At 52.7% G+C, this 19459-nt stretch overlaps 1 protein-coding gene across 1 annotated transcript; it reads left to right on the plus strand.

Moving 5' to 3' along the window:
- Window positions 1-11: 11 nt before the first annotated feature.
- Window positions 12-4352, plus strand: LOC109757622 (respiratory burst oxidase homolog protein B). Its single transcript, XM_020316445.4, has 9 exons — window positions 12-1237; window positions 1328-1487; window positions 1612-1660; window positions 1744-1857; window positions 1986-2804; window positions 2886-3100; window positions 3207-3309; window positions 3398-3480; window positions 3570-4352. The coding sequence occupies exons 1-9, from the start codon at window positions 775-777 to the stop codon at window positions 4159-4161; spliced, it is 2598 nt and encodes an 865-aa protein (XP_020172034.1). The 5' UTR covers window positions 12-774; the 3' UTR covers window positions 4162-4352.
- The last annotated feature ends 15107 nt before the right edge of the window (window positions 4353-19459 follow it).

Here is a 19459-nt window from a genome sequence, read left to right on the forward strand (position 1 = left end):
TGTGCCCAAGTTCCAAGCTTGCATCGATGATCCCTCCCTCAACAACCCTTGTCACTTGGACTTGTAGTATAGTGTTCTACGTACTTTGACCACGGTTTTTTTCTTCTTCTTCTTTACCTTTCACCATGGCCAGCGCAAAGCTACCACGTTTAGAGTGTTTCTTGAACGGGAGGGAACGGCTGTTTCCAAACATTCAGACACAGTACATGTAGCGAGAATCTAAGCGCTCCAAATATTTATATGCATGGGAACCGGACTGGAAGACCACATTCTGAGAACAGGCCATAGCCTCACATGCACATATCCTGAACGGCATTGTTAAATGACGATTGGATGTCTTCACTGGTTTTGAAGGCCACCCCTCCCTAACCAGGGGCTGGATTGCCGGACTGCGCAAAGCCATCAGAGTTGAGTTGAGAGACAGGGGCGGGCGCCCACTGTATTCCATTCCACCACCTTCCATCATGCCATCAATCTCCCCCTGCTCTTGACTCTTGCCCTCAGCAAACCTTAAAAAACACTAGCAAACAGACACAAAAACCTTCAGAATGCTAGTACTACAACCGTGTCCTCACCAAATCTACTAGTACTGCTTAACCAATTCCACTACTGTTTGCATCTCTCTCTATATATGCCCCGCGCATTCTTGCTTTCCTGGCTGCCAAAACACTCGCCATCCATCGACCTCCGCTTCCATTCTCCAGACAAATCAGTGGACCTGTTTCTCGACGCCGCATTGCTCGCTAGTTTGCTTCACCACCGCGGGTGACGGGCATGGAGAGGAACGGCAATGCCATTGCCGGGCCACCGCCGGAAGAGAACAAGGGCGCGGACGGCAAGAGCGGGAGCCGGCGGAGCACGCGGTTCAAGGAGGAGAACGAGTACGTGGAGGTCACGCTCGACGTCGGGGCCGACGACGCGGTGGCCGTCCAGGGCGTCAGGGCCGCCGGCGAGACGCCCGACGCGGCGCTGCTGCCCCGGAGCGGCGGCCTGTCCTCGAGGCTCAAGGCCGAGCTGAGGCGCATCGCGTCGGCCAAGCGTGGGGGCAGCGACAACGCGCCGGCGAGCCAGCGCCGGCTGGACCGGAGCATGACCGGCGCCGCGCGCGCGCTCAGGGGCCTCCACTTCCTCAACCAGAGCGTGGTCACGCGGGGCAGCTGGCCTGAGGTGGAGAAGCGGTTCGACCGCCTCGCCGTCGACGGCCTGCTCCTCAGATCACGCTTCGGCCAGTGCATTGGTAAGCTCGCTCACTCATCCATTTCTCTGAAGCGTCAGGTTTATAAGTCTGAATTTTCGGTGAAATGATGATCTCAAATTTGTGTTGTAGGGATGGTTGGGTCGGAGGAGTTCGCGGCGCAGATGTACGACGCGCTTGCAAGGCGAAGGGGGATCGTTGCTCAGGTGCTGACCAAGGATGAGCTGAGGGAGTTCTGGGAGCAGCTCTCCGATCCAGGCTTTGATGCCAAGCTCCAGACTTTCTTTGACATGTACGTCTCCAATCAAATCCAATCCCCAAGTTCAACTTTGTCTGCAATCTGAAATATGGACCAAATTTGACATTCGAATTAAGTTTGATGTAAAAAATTGACAATTGTACTGAACTTGTTGCAGGGTTGACAAGAATGCAGACGGTCGGATCACCGAAGAGGAGCTCAAAGAGGTGAGAAATGAGCAAAATATCACGAGTGTTGTTTGTTCAGCACAAATCATTTGAATGCTTCTGAATTTCTGTTGGGTTGTCAGGTCCTCACTCTGACGGCCTCCGCGAACAAGCTCACCAAAATCCTGGAGCGCGTCGACGAGTACACTGCGTTGATCATGGAGGAGCTCGACCCCGACCAGCTCGGCTACATCGAGGTCCATCCTCTCTCACCCTTCGCCTCTTTTCTGTGGAATTGATTGTCAAAGTGTTCGTAAGTTCACCGACAGTGATACTGAGTACTGACAACTCCATTTTCGCCTTGATTTTTTTTTAAACACCACAGCTTGCGACACTGGAGTCCCTGCTGCTGCTGCCCCCTTCCCAGGCGCCGACGAGCCTGGTGGCGCACAGCTCCAACATCAGCCAGCTCATCAGCCAGAGGCTGGTGCCGGCGCGGGACGCGAACCCGCTCCGGCGGGGCGTCACGGCGACGCGCTACTTCCTGGAGGACAACTGGAAGCGCGTGTGGGTGATGGCGCTGTGGCTGTCCATCAACGCCGGCCTCTTCGCCTGGAAGTTCTACGCGTACCGCCGCCACCCGACGTTCGACGTGATGGGCTACTGCGTGTGCGTGGCCAAGGGCGGCGCCGAGACCACCAAGTTCAACATGGCCCTCATCCTCCTCCCCGTGTGCCGCAACACCATCACCTGGCTCCGCTCCCGGACCAGCCTCGGCGCCGCCGTGCCCTTCAACGACAACATCAACTTCCACAAGGTGGTGGCCGGGGGCGTGGCCGTCGGCGTGGCGCTGCACGGGGTGACCCACCTCACGTGCGACTTCCCGCGCCTGCTCCGCGCCACCGACGAGGCGTACGAGCCGATGAAGCGCTACTTCGGGCAGGCGAGGGTCCCGGACTACTGGTGGTTCGTGCGGGGCGTGGAGGGCGTCACCGGCGTCATCATGGTGCTGCTCATGGCCGTCGCCTACACGCTGGCGCACCCGCGGTTCCGCCGGAGCAAGCTCGGCGCGGGGAACCCGCTCAAGAGGCTCAGCGGCTTCAACATGTTCTGGTACTCCCACCACCTCTTCGTCGTCGTCTACGTCGCCTTGGTCGTCCACGGCGTCTGCCTCTACATCAACCGGACGTGGTACAAGCAGACGGTGAGCGATCGATCGAGATCTCCAAGCTCCGGTCTCTTCAGATACGGACTATGTTTAGTGGTAACTCTTTGGAAATTTCAGACATGGATGTACCTTGCCGTCCCCGTGTTGCTGTACGCCGGCGAGCGGCTTCTTCGGGCGCTGAGGTCGCACGGACTCACCACCGTGAGGATCGAGAAGGTGGCGGTGTATCCTGGGAATGTGATAGCCATCCACATGAGTAAGCCCCACGGCTTCAGGTACAGGAGCGGCCAGTACATCTACGTCAACTGCGGCGAGGTCTCGCCGTTCGAGTGGTGAGCGCCCTCGATCTCTCGTGGCTTCCATCGTCTCCGCGTCGCTGCGAATGTAGCAGCCGTGCACCTGAGCTGACAAGCTGCTGCTGCTGCTATTGCAATGCAGGCACCCATTCACCATCACCTCCGCTCCCGGCGACGACTACCTCAGCATGCACATCCGGTGCCGGGGCGACTGGACGAGCAGATTCAGAGCCATTTTCTCCCAGGTGAGTACAGCACTGGCAGAGCAATCGAGCCGACGCGTTTCTCTTGCAGGAAGGATTCGCTGTTAACAATGGTTGTTTGTTGTCGCAGATATGCAGGCCACCGTCGGCAGGGCAGAGCGGCCTCCTGAGAGCCGACTTCACGTCCATGGTGGAGCACAACGCCAACGCCAAGTAAGTACGAGTACGAGCAGGAAGGACCGTCGACGTCCATGGTGGTGGTTCTGAACTTGTCTGATTTTTCCTTGATGCTGGCGGTGCAGGTTCCCGAGGCTGCTGATCGACGGGCCCTACGGCGCGCCGGCGCAGGACTACCGCAAGTACGACGTGCTCCTCCTGATCGGCCTCGGCATCGGCGCCACGCCGCTCATCAGCATCGTCAAGGACGTGCTCAACAACGTCCACCGGCAGGACGGCGACGAGGGGTTCATGACGAAGCGGGTCTACTTCTACTGGTGCACGCGGGAGGAGGGCTCCTTCGAGTGGTTCCGCGGCGTGATGAACGAGGTGGCGGAGCGCGATGCCGCCGGCGAGGAGTCCGTGGTGGAGCTGCACAACCACTGCACCAGCGTGTACGAGGAAGGCGACGCGCGGTCGGCCATGGTGGTGATGCTGCAGGCGCTCCACCACGCCAAGAGCGGCGTGGACGTGGTGTCCGGGACGCGCGTCCGCACGCACTTCGCCAGGCCCTGCTGGCGCGACGTCTTCAAGCGCGTCGCCTGCGACCACCAGGGGCAGCGCGTCGGGGTCTTCTACTGCGGCGACCAGAAGCTCACGCCGGAGCTCAGGCGGCTGTCGCAGGACTTCTCGCACCGGACCACCACCAAGTTCGTCTTCCACAAGGAGAACTTCTGACCTGAATTTCGACATGCTAATTAGGCGAGCGATACAGGAACGTACATATACACTTTATTATTCACTTGCTGTTTGCTAGTAGTAGTATATCAGACACGTACGGTCTTGCATTGGGTATGTACATTTCTTCCTTTCTTCTTTGTACTATATATCTTAATTAATATAAGTAGGAGGGCATCTTTGTCTAAAAATCTGTGGTATGGATAATTAAACCTCTACCCATCTCTCAAACCATTAATTTCCTCAAAAACAACAATTTCATCCTTGTATATCTCGGACCTCTAGTTTGTTGCGATCAAACGAGCGAGAGAGAGTTTTGTGCTGCGTAAGACTGCAGCTTTTCTTCCTTGGCCTCTTGCCTTTTATTCAGAACGAAAGCAAACACAATACACGCGATCAGCCCACGATCGATCCAGACGTGCCATCCCACGTCCACGATGCATGAGAGTCAGTCGTGCTGCTCCTAGCTACTCGCCACGGTGCGCACGTATGGTGGCCCTGGCCTAATCTTTAGGGAAAGAGGGAAAACAGAATCCTAATAAACTAGCTAACTGAAGAAAACTGAAAGCTGGAAAAAAACTGGTGGCGCGAGACGGGTTCAACCCCAACAGTCTCCCCCTTGAACTTGTCACGCGCCCTTGGTGTCGAGGATGCCGATCTTGGCGCGCAGCTCCTGGAAGCGCACACGCCCAAGTGATTTCGTGAGGATGTCAGCCAGCTGCTCGCCGGTGTTGACATGATCGACCTTCACCTTCCCTGCTTCAACCTTGTCCCTGAGGAAGTGGTATCTGATCTCTATGTGCTTGCTTCTGTCATGGAACACCGGGTTTTTGCTGAGCCGAATCGCAGACTTGTTGTCAATCAGAATTTCAGGTGGCTTGATCTCGGTGTCTGTTGCTTCTGCCAGCAGTCGAGAGAGCCAGATCCCTGACAAGTGGTGGATGCGCCGACGACGTACTCTGCCTCACATGATGACAGCAAGACCACCTTCTGCTTGGTGGACTGCCAGCTGATGGGGCTCTTGTCGAGGAAGAAGAGCGAGCCGGTGGTGCTCTTGTGGTCGCCGACGTCGCCGCCAAGGTCGGAGTCGCTGTAGCCGATGAGCGAGGGGTCTTCGCTCCCCCTAAGGTACACACACCCGAGCGTCAGAGTGCCCGCGATGTACCTCAGCAAATGCTTGGCTGCCGTCAGGTGCTCGACGGTGGGTTTCTCCATGAAACGGCCGAGGTAGGAGTCTGAATACGTGATGTCGGGCCTGGTCTGCACCAGGTACCGCAGGCTGCCAATCAGGCTGCGGTAGTACGAGGCGTCGGTGGCCGGTGTCGTACTGTCCTTGCCGAGCTTCAACTTCGCTTCCATGGGCACTGCACTTGGCTTGCACTCCGCCATGGACGCCTTCTCGAGCAACTTCTGTGCATAGCCTGCCTGACACAGAGTGATGCCGCGCCCAGACGTACCTCTATGCCAAGGTAGTAGGTGAGCCGCCCGAGGTTGCTCATCTGGAAGAGCTTCTTCATCTCCTCCTTGAAGTTGCTCAGCTCCCGTGGCTGCGCACCGGCGATGATGAGATCATCAACGTACACGCCCACCGCCAGGAGCATGTCGCCGGTGCCGCGCATGTAGACGCCGTGCTCAGAGTCACTCCGCTGGAACCCGAGCGACAGCAGGCTGCTGTCCAGCTTCGCGTTCCAGGCGCGTGGTGCCTGACGTAGACCGTACAGCGCCTTGGCGAGCTTGAACACCTTGTGCTCCTGTCCGGCGAGCTCGAACCCCGGCGGCTGCGCGACGAAGACCTCCTCAGCCAAGTCCCCGTTGAGGAAGGCCGATTTCACGTCCATATGATGGACTTCCCACCCATGATGAGCGGCGAGTGCGGTCAGGAGCCGCACGGAGTCGAAACGGGCCACCGGCGCAAAGACTTCCTCAAAGTCGATGCCGGCGCGTTGCACGTAGCCCTTTGCCACAAGACGCGCTTTGTACTTGACGATGGCGCCGGATGGGTCCTTCTTCAGTTTGAAGACCCATTTGAGTCCAATCGGGCGCTGTCCCGGCGGCGGCTCCACGAGGGCCCAGGTGTCGTTGGCGTCGATCGCGGCGAGCTCCTCCCGCATTGCCCGCAGCCAGCACTGTTGTGCCGCAGCTTCTGGGAACGACGCTGGCTCCTCTCCAGCGACGAGGCAGACCGGGTCCGCGGCCTCATCGTCGTCCACGACGTCGATGAGATGCACGTAGTCGTCGTCGTACTTGGTGTTGCGCTGATGGATGTCGTCCTTGCCCCGGGTGAGCATCGGGTGCCCACCCTGGTCACCGCCCCGGTCGCTCCCTTCTGCATCAGCGTCAGTGTGCGCGTCGCTTTGCGGCACCGCGTCCTCCTTCGTGTCCTCGCACGCAGGGCCTGGCGTGACCGGCTCCCGCGCAGGTGAGCGAGCTGCGGGAGACGCCCCTGCTCCCCCATCCTCTAGGTGCTCTGGCCAAGTGACGAAGACGGTGTAGCTCACCGTGAACGGCTCTGGTGCAGCTGTGGCATCGTCCCACTTCCAGCACGCGCCTTCGTCAAAGACCACGTCACGGGACACGTGAACGCGCCCAGTCCCAGGGTTGAAGACACGGTAGCCCTTGGTTCCTTCCTCATAACCAATGAAGACCATGGGCGTGCTTCGATCATCTAGTTTCTTTAGCATGGGCCTGGCGTTCTTGACGTGTGCAACGCATCCAAACACACGAATATGCTGAACACTAGGCTTCTCGCCGTGCCATACCTCGTACGGAGTTTGTCCCTCGACGCTGCGCGTAGGAGATCGGTTCAGGAGGTAAACGGCAGTGGTGACCGCCTCCCCCCAGAACTTAGCCGGCATGCCCTTCGCCTTGAGCATGCTCCGCGCCATGGCGACCACAGTCTGGTTCCTCCTCTCCACCACCCCATTCTGCTGGGGTGTGTACGGCGTCGTGAGCTGCCGCTTGACGCCTTCTTCAGCGCAGTACTCCATGAACACCGCTGACGTGAACTCGCCGCCCCGGTCCGTCCGGAGCGCGCGCAAGGGCCGCCCCGCCTCGACCTCTACGGTGGCCTTGAAGCGCCTGATCGCGGCCTGGGCCTCGTCCTTGGAAGCAAGGAGGACCAGCCACATGTACCGGCTTCGATCATCCACGAGAAGCAGGAAGTATCTCTTCCCACCAGGTGTCGGCGGCGAGATCGCCCCGCACAGATCACCATGCACGAGATCGAGCAGGTTATCGGCGTGCCACTTCGCCTGCTGCGGGAACGGTGCCCGTCGCTGCTTGCCAGCGAGGCATGCGTCACAGAGTTCGTCGACATGGTCGATCCGCGGGAGACCCCGCACCATCTCCTCTCGAGCCAGCTTCTGCAGCGCCTGGAAGTTCAGGTGTCCCATGCGCGCGTGCCAGCGCCAGGACACGTCGTCGTAGCGCACCGCCATGCACTGGGGCTGCGCTGGCTTGACGTGGAGTACGTAGAGGCGGTTGCCGTTGCGCTGGACCTTGGCGAGGAGCTGGCGTCGAGTGTCGAGCACACACAGCTCCCCGTGCTCGATCGTGACCCGGCAGCCGACCTCGTCCAGCTGCCCGAGGCTCACTATGTTGGAGCGCAGGCGGGGTATGAAGTACACCCTGGTGAGCGCGCGCTGGCGCCCGTCTTGGCACGTGAACAACACCGTGCCGCGTCCGCAGATGTCCACAGCGGACCCGTCCCCAAAGCGCATGTTCCTGCCCACACCGGTGTCCAGCTCGGCGAAGAGTGACCGATCCCCGGTCATGTGATTGCTCGCGCCGGTGTCTAGGAACCAAGCCGAGTCGTGGCGCTCGCCATCACGCCCGGGCAGCATGCCGGCGCGCTCTTCGTTGAGCATGACGATTTCCGATGGAGGAGTGGGGGCCGCCAGCTCCTCTGTGGCCTCCGTCAGGGCACACACCGATGTCAGGAGGAGGGCGGGGTCGGCGTCGACGTCGCCGGTAGCCTGCACAAGGTGCGCCTGTTCGCGCTTCCTGGTGTTGCAGTCCCGGGCCCAATGACCCAGCTTCTTGCAGTACCTGCACTGGTCTATGGGGCGAGGGCCGTTGCGCGGACCGCCGCCTCGGCCGCGTCCTCTGTAACACCCCAGATGTACCTTTCCGTATTTGTAACTCCGACTCTTGCCATTTTCGGCTATGTGTTATGATATTCTCTCCGTGGTCGGGTTTTGTCTTTCATTTTGTATTTTGTTCATGTCATGCATTTCATATCATGTCATCATGTGCATTGCATTTGCATACGTGTTCGTCTCATGCATCCGAGCATTTTCCCCGTTGTCCGTTTTGCAATCCGGCGCTCCTATCTCCTCCGGTGCATCCCTCTTGTTTTCTTTCGTGTGCGGGTGTCAAACTTTCTCGGAATGGACCGAGGCTTGTCAAGTGGCCTTATTATACCACCCGGAGACCACCGGTCAAGTTTCGTTCCATTTGGAGGTCGTTTGGTACTCCAACGGTTAACCGGGCATCCGCAAAGTCCATTTGTGTGTGCAGCAAAACGCCCCTAAAAACCAGCCCAAAACCCACCAAACTCTCTTCCATGCTCTAGGTCGTTCGATCACGATCATGTGGGCGAAAACCGCACCTCATTTGTAGCCTCCTAACTCCCTCTACCTATTTATATGCATCTCCCCCGATAAACGAAACGCAGTCCAACCCTAACCCTCGTCCCTCTCCACCGCCGGACACGTCCGGGCGGAGCCGGACGCGTCCGCCGCCGCGCCCCGACAAATCGCAAGCCGACACGTCACCGCCGCCGTCACCGAGGCCGGCCCGCCCGCGCGCGACCGGGCCCCGAGCCGCCGCCCGACCTCCGCCTCGCCCCGCCGCCTCCGCGCCGGCGCCGCGCCGCCCCGCCATCGGCCGGCCCTGCCGCGCCCGCCGACGCCCCTCGCCGCCCGGCGCCGTGCTCCGCCGTCCTCCGGCCTCGCCTCCTCCTCTGCCACGGGTGGCCGCCGCCCCTTTCCCTCCTTCCTCCGGTGGCCGAGCCGGCGAGCCCGAGCTCGAGGAGCTCCTCAGATCTCGATCCACTATGTGAGCGTTGACTTCTCGAACCCCTAAAAATTCCGAAGTCCTTGATTTTTTTACGATAAGTGCTCATGTTCCTCAGTGCATAACTCCTTGCTTGTAGTTTCGATTCGTGCGTGTAATATGTAAAATTGTTCGCCTCGTGATGCTCTACATTTTGTTCAATTGCACCATGTTCATTAGATGTCATCTTGATACCCAAATCTCTGTTAGAAGAGGGCTAGTTGCTGTTATCTTCTGGTTCTTAGCAGAACTTGGAGATTTGTCATTTTTGTATCATTAAATATGTGCATCTTTTGGGAATGAGCTCTACATGTGTTTTGTTGTATGCCATGCCATATTTCCAAGGGTGTATGCCATGTATTTTTGTGATCTCTGTGGTGACTAGCACAAGCATGCAAAGTAGGCTCCGTAATGTTTCTGATTTCAGGGACTTGGTGATCTCTCTAAGTCTTTGTCTGCTGTTATTTTGTTGCCATGTAAACTTGATGCTACAGAGAGATCCATGCATATTTTCGAGCTGTTCGGTAATGATGTTTTGTAGCTATAGTTGTAATTGATCCATTACTGCCCTTGTTTGCAATTATGGTGTGCCATAGCATGACTCAATCTTGCTCTACTTTTGCTATAAAATATTTCTGGCAGATTCTTAACATGATATTCATTATTGCCAAGCTTATTGTAGTTGATCCATACATGCTATGCTTTTGCTCTTGCCATGGATAGCTTCATAAACATGCCATCTTGCTGTAGGTGTGCTTGGTTTGTCATGCATTGCTCTGTAGTGAGTGCATCAAGCTCAACAACATGCCCTCATATTATTATTTCTGCCATGCTCTGTTTTCTGCCAAGTCTGAAACCCGATAACGAAACTTGCTATGTTTACATGCTTGCCATCTTTTCTTCTGGCCCTTTTTGGCTTAGGGTCAGTAACGGACTTTTGTCATATGCATTCAGTAGAACACTGCCATGCTTTGTTTTGCTATGTTAAGTTCCTGTAGCATATTGATTTCGTGCTCTGAACATTGCTACCTGATGCTGTTTTCTGCCATGTCCAGTTTTTCACTAAGTCTGTGATCCTGTTATCTTTTGCACTTTTGCCATGCTTGTTTGAGCTTGATATGTTGTGAACTAGCCGTAGCTCAGTGTTCATCTTTTGTCAAGCATCTCCTGCAGATTACTTCCACGTGCTTTGTTGTTATGTTGGAGTGCTGTAGCATTGTTGTTTGTTGCATTTTAAGTGCTATCATGCTGTTAATCATAGATTCGTGTCATTCTTGTTTTGCTTGCCATTTGCAAACCGTGCATCCGTTTCCGGTGATCTTTATATCGATTTCGACCGAAATCATCTCATCTTTCCAGTGGCATGCTTGGTTTGCCAAGTTACTGCCTTGTTCATCATTTTTCCTTCCGGAGCACGCATTGCATTGCACATCATATCTTGCATATCGTACATGTTTTGCATCATGTTGCTTGTGCATTCCTCGTGATTGATTGTGGTTCCGTTGCTTGTGTTCTTGTCTTGGGTAGAGCCGGGAGACGAGTTCGTGAACGAGGAACCTGTCGAGTACTCTTACGAGGATCAAGCTTTCGACAACTCTGAGAACCTTGCAGGCAAGATGACCACCCCTCGAAATCACTTCTATCTTTGCTTTGCTAGTTGCTCGCTCTATTGCCATGCTACGCCACCTATCACTTGCTATATCATGTCTCCCATTTGCCATGTCAGCCCCTAACCATCCTTTCCTAGCAAACCGTTGTTCGGCTAAGTTACCGCTTTTGCTCAGCCCCTCTTATAGCGTTGCTAGTTGCAGGTGAAGTTGAAGTTGGTTCCATGTTGGAACATGGATATGTTGGGATATCACAATATCTCTTATTTAATTAATGCATCTATATATTTGGTAAAGGGTGGAAGGCTCGGCCTTATGCCTGGTGTTTTGTTCCACTCTTGCCGCCCTAGTTACTGTTATACCGGGATTATATTCCTTGAGTTTGCGTTCCTTACACGGTCGGGTGATTTATGGGACCCCCTTGACAGTTCGCCTTGAATAAAACTCCTCCAGCAAGGCCCAACTTTGGTTTTACCATTTGCCGCCTAAGCCTTTTCCCCCGGGTTTTCGCGAGTCCGAGGGTCATCTTTATTTTACACCCCCGGACCAGTGCTCCTTCGAGTGCTGGCCCAAACCGAGCGATGTCCGGCGCCCCCTGGGCAACCAGGGTCTATGCCAACCCGACGTCTGGATCATCCGTTGTGCCCTGAGAACGAGATATGTGCAGCTCCTATCGGGATTTGTCGGCACATTCGGGGGCTTTGCTGGTCTTGTTTTACCATTGTCGAAATGTCTTGTAAACCGGGATTCCGAGACTGATCGGGTCTTTCCGGGAGAAGGTTTATCCTTCGTTGACCGTGAGAGCTTATGATGGGCTAAGTTGGGACACCCCTGCAGGGTATTATCTTTCGAAAGCCGTGCCCGCGGTTATGAGGCAGATGGGAATTTGTTAATGTTTGGTTGTAGAGAACTTGTCACTTGACCCAATTAAAATACATCAACTGCGTGTGTAGCCGTGATGGTCCCTTCTCGGCGGAGTCCGGGAAGTGAACACGGTCTGAGTTATGTATGACGTAAGTAGGAGTTCAGGATCACTTCTTGGTCATTGCTAGATGACGACCGTTCCGTTGCTTCTCTTCTCGCTCTCTCTTGCGTATGTTAGCCACCATATATGCTTACTGCCGCTGCAGCTCCACCTCATTACACCATCCTTACCTATAAGCTTAAATAGTCTTGATCTCGCGGGTGTGAGATTGCTGAGTCCTCGTGACTCACAGATTCTACCAAAACAGTTGCAGGTGTCGACGATGCCAGTGCAGATGATGGGGTCGATCTCAAGTGGGAGCTCAACGAGGAACGTGGTCGTTACTATGTGTCTTTTCCTGATGATCAGTAGTGGAGCCCAGTTGGGACGATCGGGGATCTAGCATTTGGGGTTGTCTTATTTTCATCTGGATCTTGACCGTAGTCGGTCTATGATTGTATTTTGGATGATGTATGCATTATATTTATGTATTGTGTGAAGTGGCGATTGTAAGCCAACTCTTTATCCCATTCTTGTTCATTACATGGGATTGTGTGAAGATGACCCTTCTTGCGACAAAACCACTATGCGGTTATGCCTCTAAGTCGTGCCTCGACACGTGGGAGATATAGCCGCATCGTGGGCGTTACAAGTTGGTAATCAGAGCCATCCCCGATTTAGGAGCCCCCTGCTTGATCGAATCGCTGGCGTTGTTGAGTCTAGAACAAAAATATTTTGAGTCTTAGGATTATATATATCGGAGAGTAGGATTCTTTTTACTCCTCAGTCCCTTCGTCGCTCTGGTGAGGTCTCCTGACGTAGAAGTTTTGACTATTCTCTCCTCAAATTTCACTAATTTTTTTTTAGGATCACGCGGGTATCTTGGAATCGTTCCGATGGTTTTGTGACGAGAACATTGTTCTTGGTGCCTCCTGACATTTAGGGGTTGTGGCAGTGTCCCGGGGAGTTGAGCTCCGAGGTGTTGTCGTCGCAATTTTATCGTTGCAGTTCTGGAATACCTGAGTTTCGCCGACATCGAAATCTCTTTTATGCAGTTGTTGGTGAGATCACCTCGACGCCACCCAGTACTGGGGCGGGAGTTCGGGAGTATTGCCATAACTTGTATAACGGATGCTTTTCGAAGGTTGAGGTAAACGATTTCCGCAGTTTTCTTGGTTATGTGTTGACAGATGGATACAGCTGGATATAGGGATTGCTAGTTTGGGTGATATATTTTGTGTCCCCTGTATCCCCAACACCATATTGCATAACCAGAAAGTTTCGGGAGTTTATAAGTGGGAATTCAAGTAGCCTTAGGATATCTTTCCGACAGACGCATGATATGAGATTGGGGTTCGACGTCTAGTGGTCCGCCTGTACACGGTTGGTTTTACAGTGGTCTCGTAGTGTCTTAAAGAGTCCTTGGCTATGCCGACTCGGGGACGCTTCGTATGTCATGTGCACAGCCTTGTACATGATGGTGCTGTACGATTGAGCCCGTGTGGGCCCCACCACGAAAACTTCGGACGAAATATCTATCATATGTTTGTTCCGGCTTATTCTGCAAGCCAATACTTTGTTTTGTTTTGAATTGTGGTATTCGAGTTGCTTCGAATTCATATGTTGATTCATATCTTTTTCAAGTGGCTTCTCAACTTAATGGAAGTGTGATGATTTACTACGGAATTCATTCGTTCATCCTCGTTCGAATGTTTATTGTGAAGACTATATGTTGCAATTTCTATCCATTGACTCCACTTATCTATTTGTCTATCAAGATGTTAACGGATGTCACCCTCTTCAGGATGGCTCCGCCAACGCGTCAGAATCCGGATCGCAATGAAGGGAGTCAAGCGAACCCTCCGCCACCACCTCCGCCTCCGGAGGCATGGCAAGCTATCATGGCAGCCACCAACGCTAATGCTCAGATGATTCTGCAACTCTTGCAAGAACGTACTCAAGGGCAAGGCAATCAAGGCAATCAAGGTCAAGGTAACAATCAGCTTCACTTTGCCACTCTCAACCAGTTTCTTGCAAATCAGCCCAAGTCTTTCAGCTACTGTGCCGAGGCCACGGATGCCGATGATTGGCTCGTGGACATCAACAAGCATTTTGAATGTAGCAATGTCAGGCCTGAGGACTATGTCAAGTTCGCTTCTTTCCAGCTCAAGGACCAAGCTGCTGATTGGTTTCAACAATACAAAGATTCCAGAGGAGGTCGTGTGATCACTTGGACTGACTTCTGTCGGGACTTCAAAGCGCACCACATTCCACAAAGTGTTGTTGAGAGCAAGCGTGAGGAGTTCCGCAATCTCAAGCAAGGCAACATGTCCGTGTATCAATACAACATCCAGTTTCAGAAACTTGCTCGCTTCGCTAAACAAGACGTTCCTGATGAAAAGAGCATGATCTATCACTTCAGAGGTGGCCTTAAAGAGGATCTACAGTTAGCTCTCGTTCTTGTTGAGCCTACTCAGTTTGATCAATTCTACAATATGGCACTGAAGCAAGAGGCTGCTTAGCTCAAGTGTGAGGCTTCTAAGAAAAGAGTCAGGGACGCAGTTCAGTCTTCTTCTTCCTCACTTGTGACAGCTAAGCAACAGAAGTTCTGGTTGCCTCCTCCTCCGTTTCGTCAGCCTTACCAGCAGAAGAACAAAGGTGGCCATGGTTCTTCCAACTCTTCCAACTCTGGCTATCAGAACAAGTCTCAGAATCAAGCTCCAAAGTCCAATGCTCCTTATCACCGTCCACTCTCTGAGGTGACTTGCAACAAGTGTCAGCAGAAAGGTCACTATGCTAACAAGTGCTTCAACCAAAGGCGCCTGCCTCCTCCTCCTCCTGTCAGATCTTCCAGCAATGCAGTGGTCAAGCATAATCCAAAGTCTGCTAAGGTGAACATGATGAATGCAACTCAAGCGGAGGAATCTACTGATGTGATAATGGGTAATCTTCCTGTTAATGATATTCCTGCAAAAGTTCTTTTTGATACTGGTGCATCGCTTTCTTTCATATCAAGACCATTTGCATTTAAGCATGAGTTGGTTTATCAAGATTTGCCTAGACCGTTATCAGTTGTCTCTCCGGGTAAATTCATGAATGCAAGCTCCATGGTTCCGGATGTTTCCATCAAGATGGGCAACTATAAATTTCAGTTTTCTCCAATTGTTCTTGGTGACTCGGATATTGATCTAATTCTCGGGATGGACTGGCTTTCTAAGCACAAAGCTCAACTTGATTGTGCTGCCAGGGAAATTCAATTGACACACTCTTCTGAGGATGTGATTATTTATGCCGCTCGTGATGAAACCATTCGATTTTTCTCTCTCAATGAGAAGGGCGAATTGAATGCCATCTCGCAAATTCCAGTCGTTTGTGAGTATCAAGATGTATTTCCAGAAGAGCTTCTGGGTATGCCTCCTCATCGGCCAGTTGAGTTCGTTATCGAACTAGAGCCAGGCACTGAACCCGTTTGCAAGCGTCCATACAAGCTTGGACCTAACGAGCTAAAGGAATTGAAGAAACAGCTCGATGAACAAGAGCGTCTGGGTTTGATCAGACCGAGTTCTTCTCCATGGGGTTGTGGTGTTCTTTTTTTCAAGAAGAAGGATGGCACAGACCGACTTTGTGTCGACTACCGTCCATTGAACAAGAAGACAATCAAGAACAAGTATCCACTTCCCAACATCAATGAGCTATTCGAGCAACTCAAAGGCGCTAAAGTATTCTCGAAGCTTGACCTTCGTATGGGTTATCATCAGATTCGCATTCGTGAAGAAGATATTCCCAAGACAGCATTCAGAACAAGCTTTGGTTCTTATGAATATACTGTCGTGTCTTTCGGTCTTGTCAATGCTCCTCCAGTATTCTCTCGGATGATGAATTTCATCTTCAACCCCTATATCTTGGTCTTCTCCAAGAATAAGAAGGATCATGCCAAACATTTGCGATTGGTGCTCGACAAGCTCAGAGAGTATCAATTCTATGCGAAGTTCTCCAAATATGAGTTTTGGCTCGATGAAGTTCTTTTCCTTGGTCACATCATCTCTGCCAAGGGCATCGCTGTTAACCCCGAGAAGGTGTCCGCAGTTGTGAATTGGGAACCTCCTCAGAATGTCAAGCAGCTTCGCAGTTTTCTTGGTCTTGCAAGCTATTGCCGAAGATTCGTTGAGAATTTTTCCAAGATTGCAAAGCCTCTTTCCAACCTCCTCCAGAAGCATGTGAAGTATGTCCGGTCTCCTGAGTGTGACGTTGCTTTCAACACTCTCAAAGAGAAACTAGTCACAGCTCCTGTCTTGACTCCTCCTGATGAATCCAAGCCATATGAAGTTTTCTGTGATGCTTCTCTCCAAGGTCTCGGTGCTGTGTTAATGCAAGAGAAGAAAGTTGTGGCCTATACCTCTCGTCAGTTGAAGCCCAACGAGAAGAACTAACCCACTCACGATCTTGAGTTGGCGGCAGTTGTCCATGCATTAATAACGTGGAGACATCTCTTGTTGGGAAGGCAAGTGGACATTTTCACCGATCACAAGAGTCTCAAGTATATCTTCACCCAACCCAACCTCAACCTCAGGCAGACTCGATGGGTCGAAATGATTCAAGAGTACAATCCGAGTATTGAATATACTCCAGGCAAGGCCAATGTCATTGCAGATGCTTTAAGCAGGAAGGCTTATTGCAACAGCTTAATTCTCAAACCTTTCCAACCGGATCTTTGTGAAGCTTTCCGCAAGCTGAATCTCCAAGTTGTTCCTCAAGGCTTTCTTGCCAACCTCATAGTCTCTCCTACTTTGGAAGATCAAATTCGTGAGGCACAACTCCTTGATGCCATGGTGAAGAAGGTGAAACGTGGTACCGACAAGGGTCTTTCCAAATACAAGTGCTATCGCATTGATGACAGAGACACTTTATTCTTCGAGGACCGGATTGTGGTTCCTAAAGGTGATCTAAGGAAAGTCATTATGAACGAGGCGCACAATTCTCTCCTATCAATTCATCCTGGAAGTACGAAGATGTACCATGACCTCAAGCAGTCGTATTGGTGGACTCGAATGAAGCGAGAAATTGCTCAATTCATGAATGAATGTGATGTCTGTCGAAGGGTGAAAGCAGAACACCAACGACCAGCTGGTCTCCTCCAACCTCTTGCTATCCCAGAATGGAAGTTTGATCATATCGAAATGGACTTCGTGACTGGTTTTCCAAAGTCCAAGCGTGGAAATGATGCTATCTTCGTTGTCATTGACAAGCTTTCTAAAGTGGCTCATTTCCTTCCAATCAAAGAATCCATCACAGCAGCTCAGCTGGCAGAGCTTTACACCTCCAGAATTGTCTCTTTGCACGGCATTCCACAATTGATTTCTTCAGATCGTGGAAGCATCTTCACCTCTAAGTTCTGGGACTCCTTCCAGAAGGCCATGGGCACTAACATTCGTTTCAGCACAGCTTTCCATCCTCAAACTAGTGGCCAAGTCGAGCGATTCAATCAAATTCTTGAAGATATGCTCAGGGCTTGTGTCATTTCTTTTGGCATGAAATGGGAAGATTGTCTTCCATATGCTGAATTCTCCTACAACAACAGCTTCCAAGCGAGTTCGGGCAAGGCCCCATTTGAGATTCTCTATGGAAGAAAGTGTCGTACTCCTCTCAATTGGTCAGAGACTGGTGAACGCCAACTTCTTGGCAATGACTTAATCACAAAAGCTGAAGAAATGTGTAAAGTCATCCGTGATAATCTCAAAGCCGCGCAATCGCGCCAGAAGAGTTACTATGATAGTAAGCACCGTGATTTGGCTTTCGAGATCGGAGACCATGTCTACCTCCGCGTCTCTCCAATGAAAGGCACTCGTTGATTCGGTATCAAAGGGAAGCTTGCCCCTAGATACGTGGGTCCTTTCAAGATCATTGGCAAAAGAGGCGACCTCACCTATCAACTTGAGCTTCCTTCCAACTTCGCGAACGTGCACGATGTGTTCCACGTGTCACAGCTCCGCAAGTGCTTCAAGACGCCTGAGCGTACTATCAACTTCGAAGAGAATGACCTTCAAGAAGATTTGTCATATCATGAGCACCCCGTTGCTATTCTTGAAGAAACTGAGCGCAAGACTCGCAACAAGTCAATCAAATTCCTGAAAGTGAAGTGGTCGCACCATTCCGACAGGGAAGCCACCTGGGAACGCGAGGACCATCTCCGTTCCGAATATCCGGAGTTCTTTCAGTCCTAGATCTCAGGACGAGATCCTCTCGTAGTGGTGGAGTGTTGTCACACCCCGGATGTACCTTTCCGTATTTGTAACTCCGACTCTTGCCATTTTCGGCTATGTGTTATGATATTCTCTCCGTGGTCGGGTTTTGTCTTTCATTTTGTATATTTTTCATGTCATGCATTTCATATCATGTCATCATGTGCATTGCATTTGCATACGTGTTCGTCTCATGCATCCGAGCATTTTCCCCGTTGTCCGTTTTGCAATCCGGCGCTCCTATCTCCTCCGGTGCACCCCTCTTGTTTTCTTTCATGTGCGGGTGTCAAACTTTCTCGGAATGGACCGAGGCTTGTCAAGTGGCCTTATTATACCACCCGGAGACCACCGGTCAAGTTTCGTTCCATTTGGAGGTCGTTCGGTACTCCAACGGTTAACCGGGCATCCGCAAAGTCCATTTGTGTGTGCAGCAAAACCCCCTTAAAAACCAGCCCAAAACCCACCAAACTCTCATCCATGCTCTAGGTCGTTCGATCACGATCGTGTGGGCGAAAACCGCACCTCATTTGGAGCCTCCTAGCTCCTTCTACCTATTTATATGCATCTCCCCCGATAAACGAAACGCAGTCCAACCCTAACCCTCGTCCCTCTCCGCCGCCGGACACGTCCGGGCGGAGCCGGACGCGTCCGCCGCCGCGCCCCGACGAATCGCAAGCTGACACGTCACCGCCGCCGTCCCCGCGCCGCCGCGGCCCGCCGGGCCCGAGGCCGGCCCGCCCGCGCGTGACCGGGCCCCGAGCCGCCGCCCGACCTCCGCCTCGCCCCGCCGCCTCCGCGCCGGCGCCGCGCCGCCCCGCCGTCGGCCGGCCCCGCCGCGCCCGCCGACGCCCCTCGCCGCCCGGTGCCGTGCTCCGCCGTCCTCCGGCCTCGCCTCCTCCTCTGCCACGGGTGGCCGCCGCCCCTTTCCCTTCTTCCTCCGGTGGCCGAGCCGGCGAGCCCGAGCTCGAGGAGCTCCTCAGATCTCGATCCACTATGTGAGCGTTGACTTCTCGAACCCCTAAAAATTCCGAAGTCCTTGATTTTTTTACGATAAGTGCTCATGTTCCTCAGTGCATAACTCCTTGCTTGTAGTTTCGATTCGTGCGTGTAATATGTAAAATTGTTCGCCTCGTGATGCTCTACATTTTGTTCAATTGCACCATGTTCATTAGATGTCATCTTGATACCCAAATCTCTGTTAGAAGAGGGCTAGTTGCTGTTATCTTCTGGTTCTTAGCAGAACTTGGAGATTTGTCATTTTTGTATCATTAAATATGTGCATCTTTTGGGAATGAGCTCTACATGTGTTTTGTTGTATGCCATGCCATATTTCCAAGGGTGTATGCCATGTATTTTTGTGATCTCTGTGGTGACTAGCACAAGCATGCAAAGTAGGCTCCGTAATGTTTCTGATTTCAGGGACTTGGTGATCT

Source organism: Aegilops tauschii, chromosome 5 (genome assembly GCF_002575655.3).
Source record: "Aegilops tauschii subsp. strangulata cultivar AL8/78 chromosome 5, Aet v6.0, whole genome shotgun sequence".
In the NCBI taxonomy this organism is placed as follows: Eukaryota; Viridiplantae; Streptophyta; class Magnoliopsida; order Poales; family Poaceae; genus Aegilops; species Aegilops tauschii.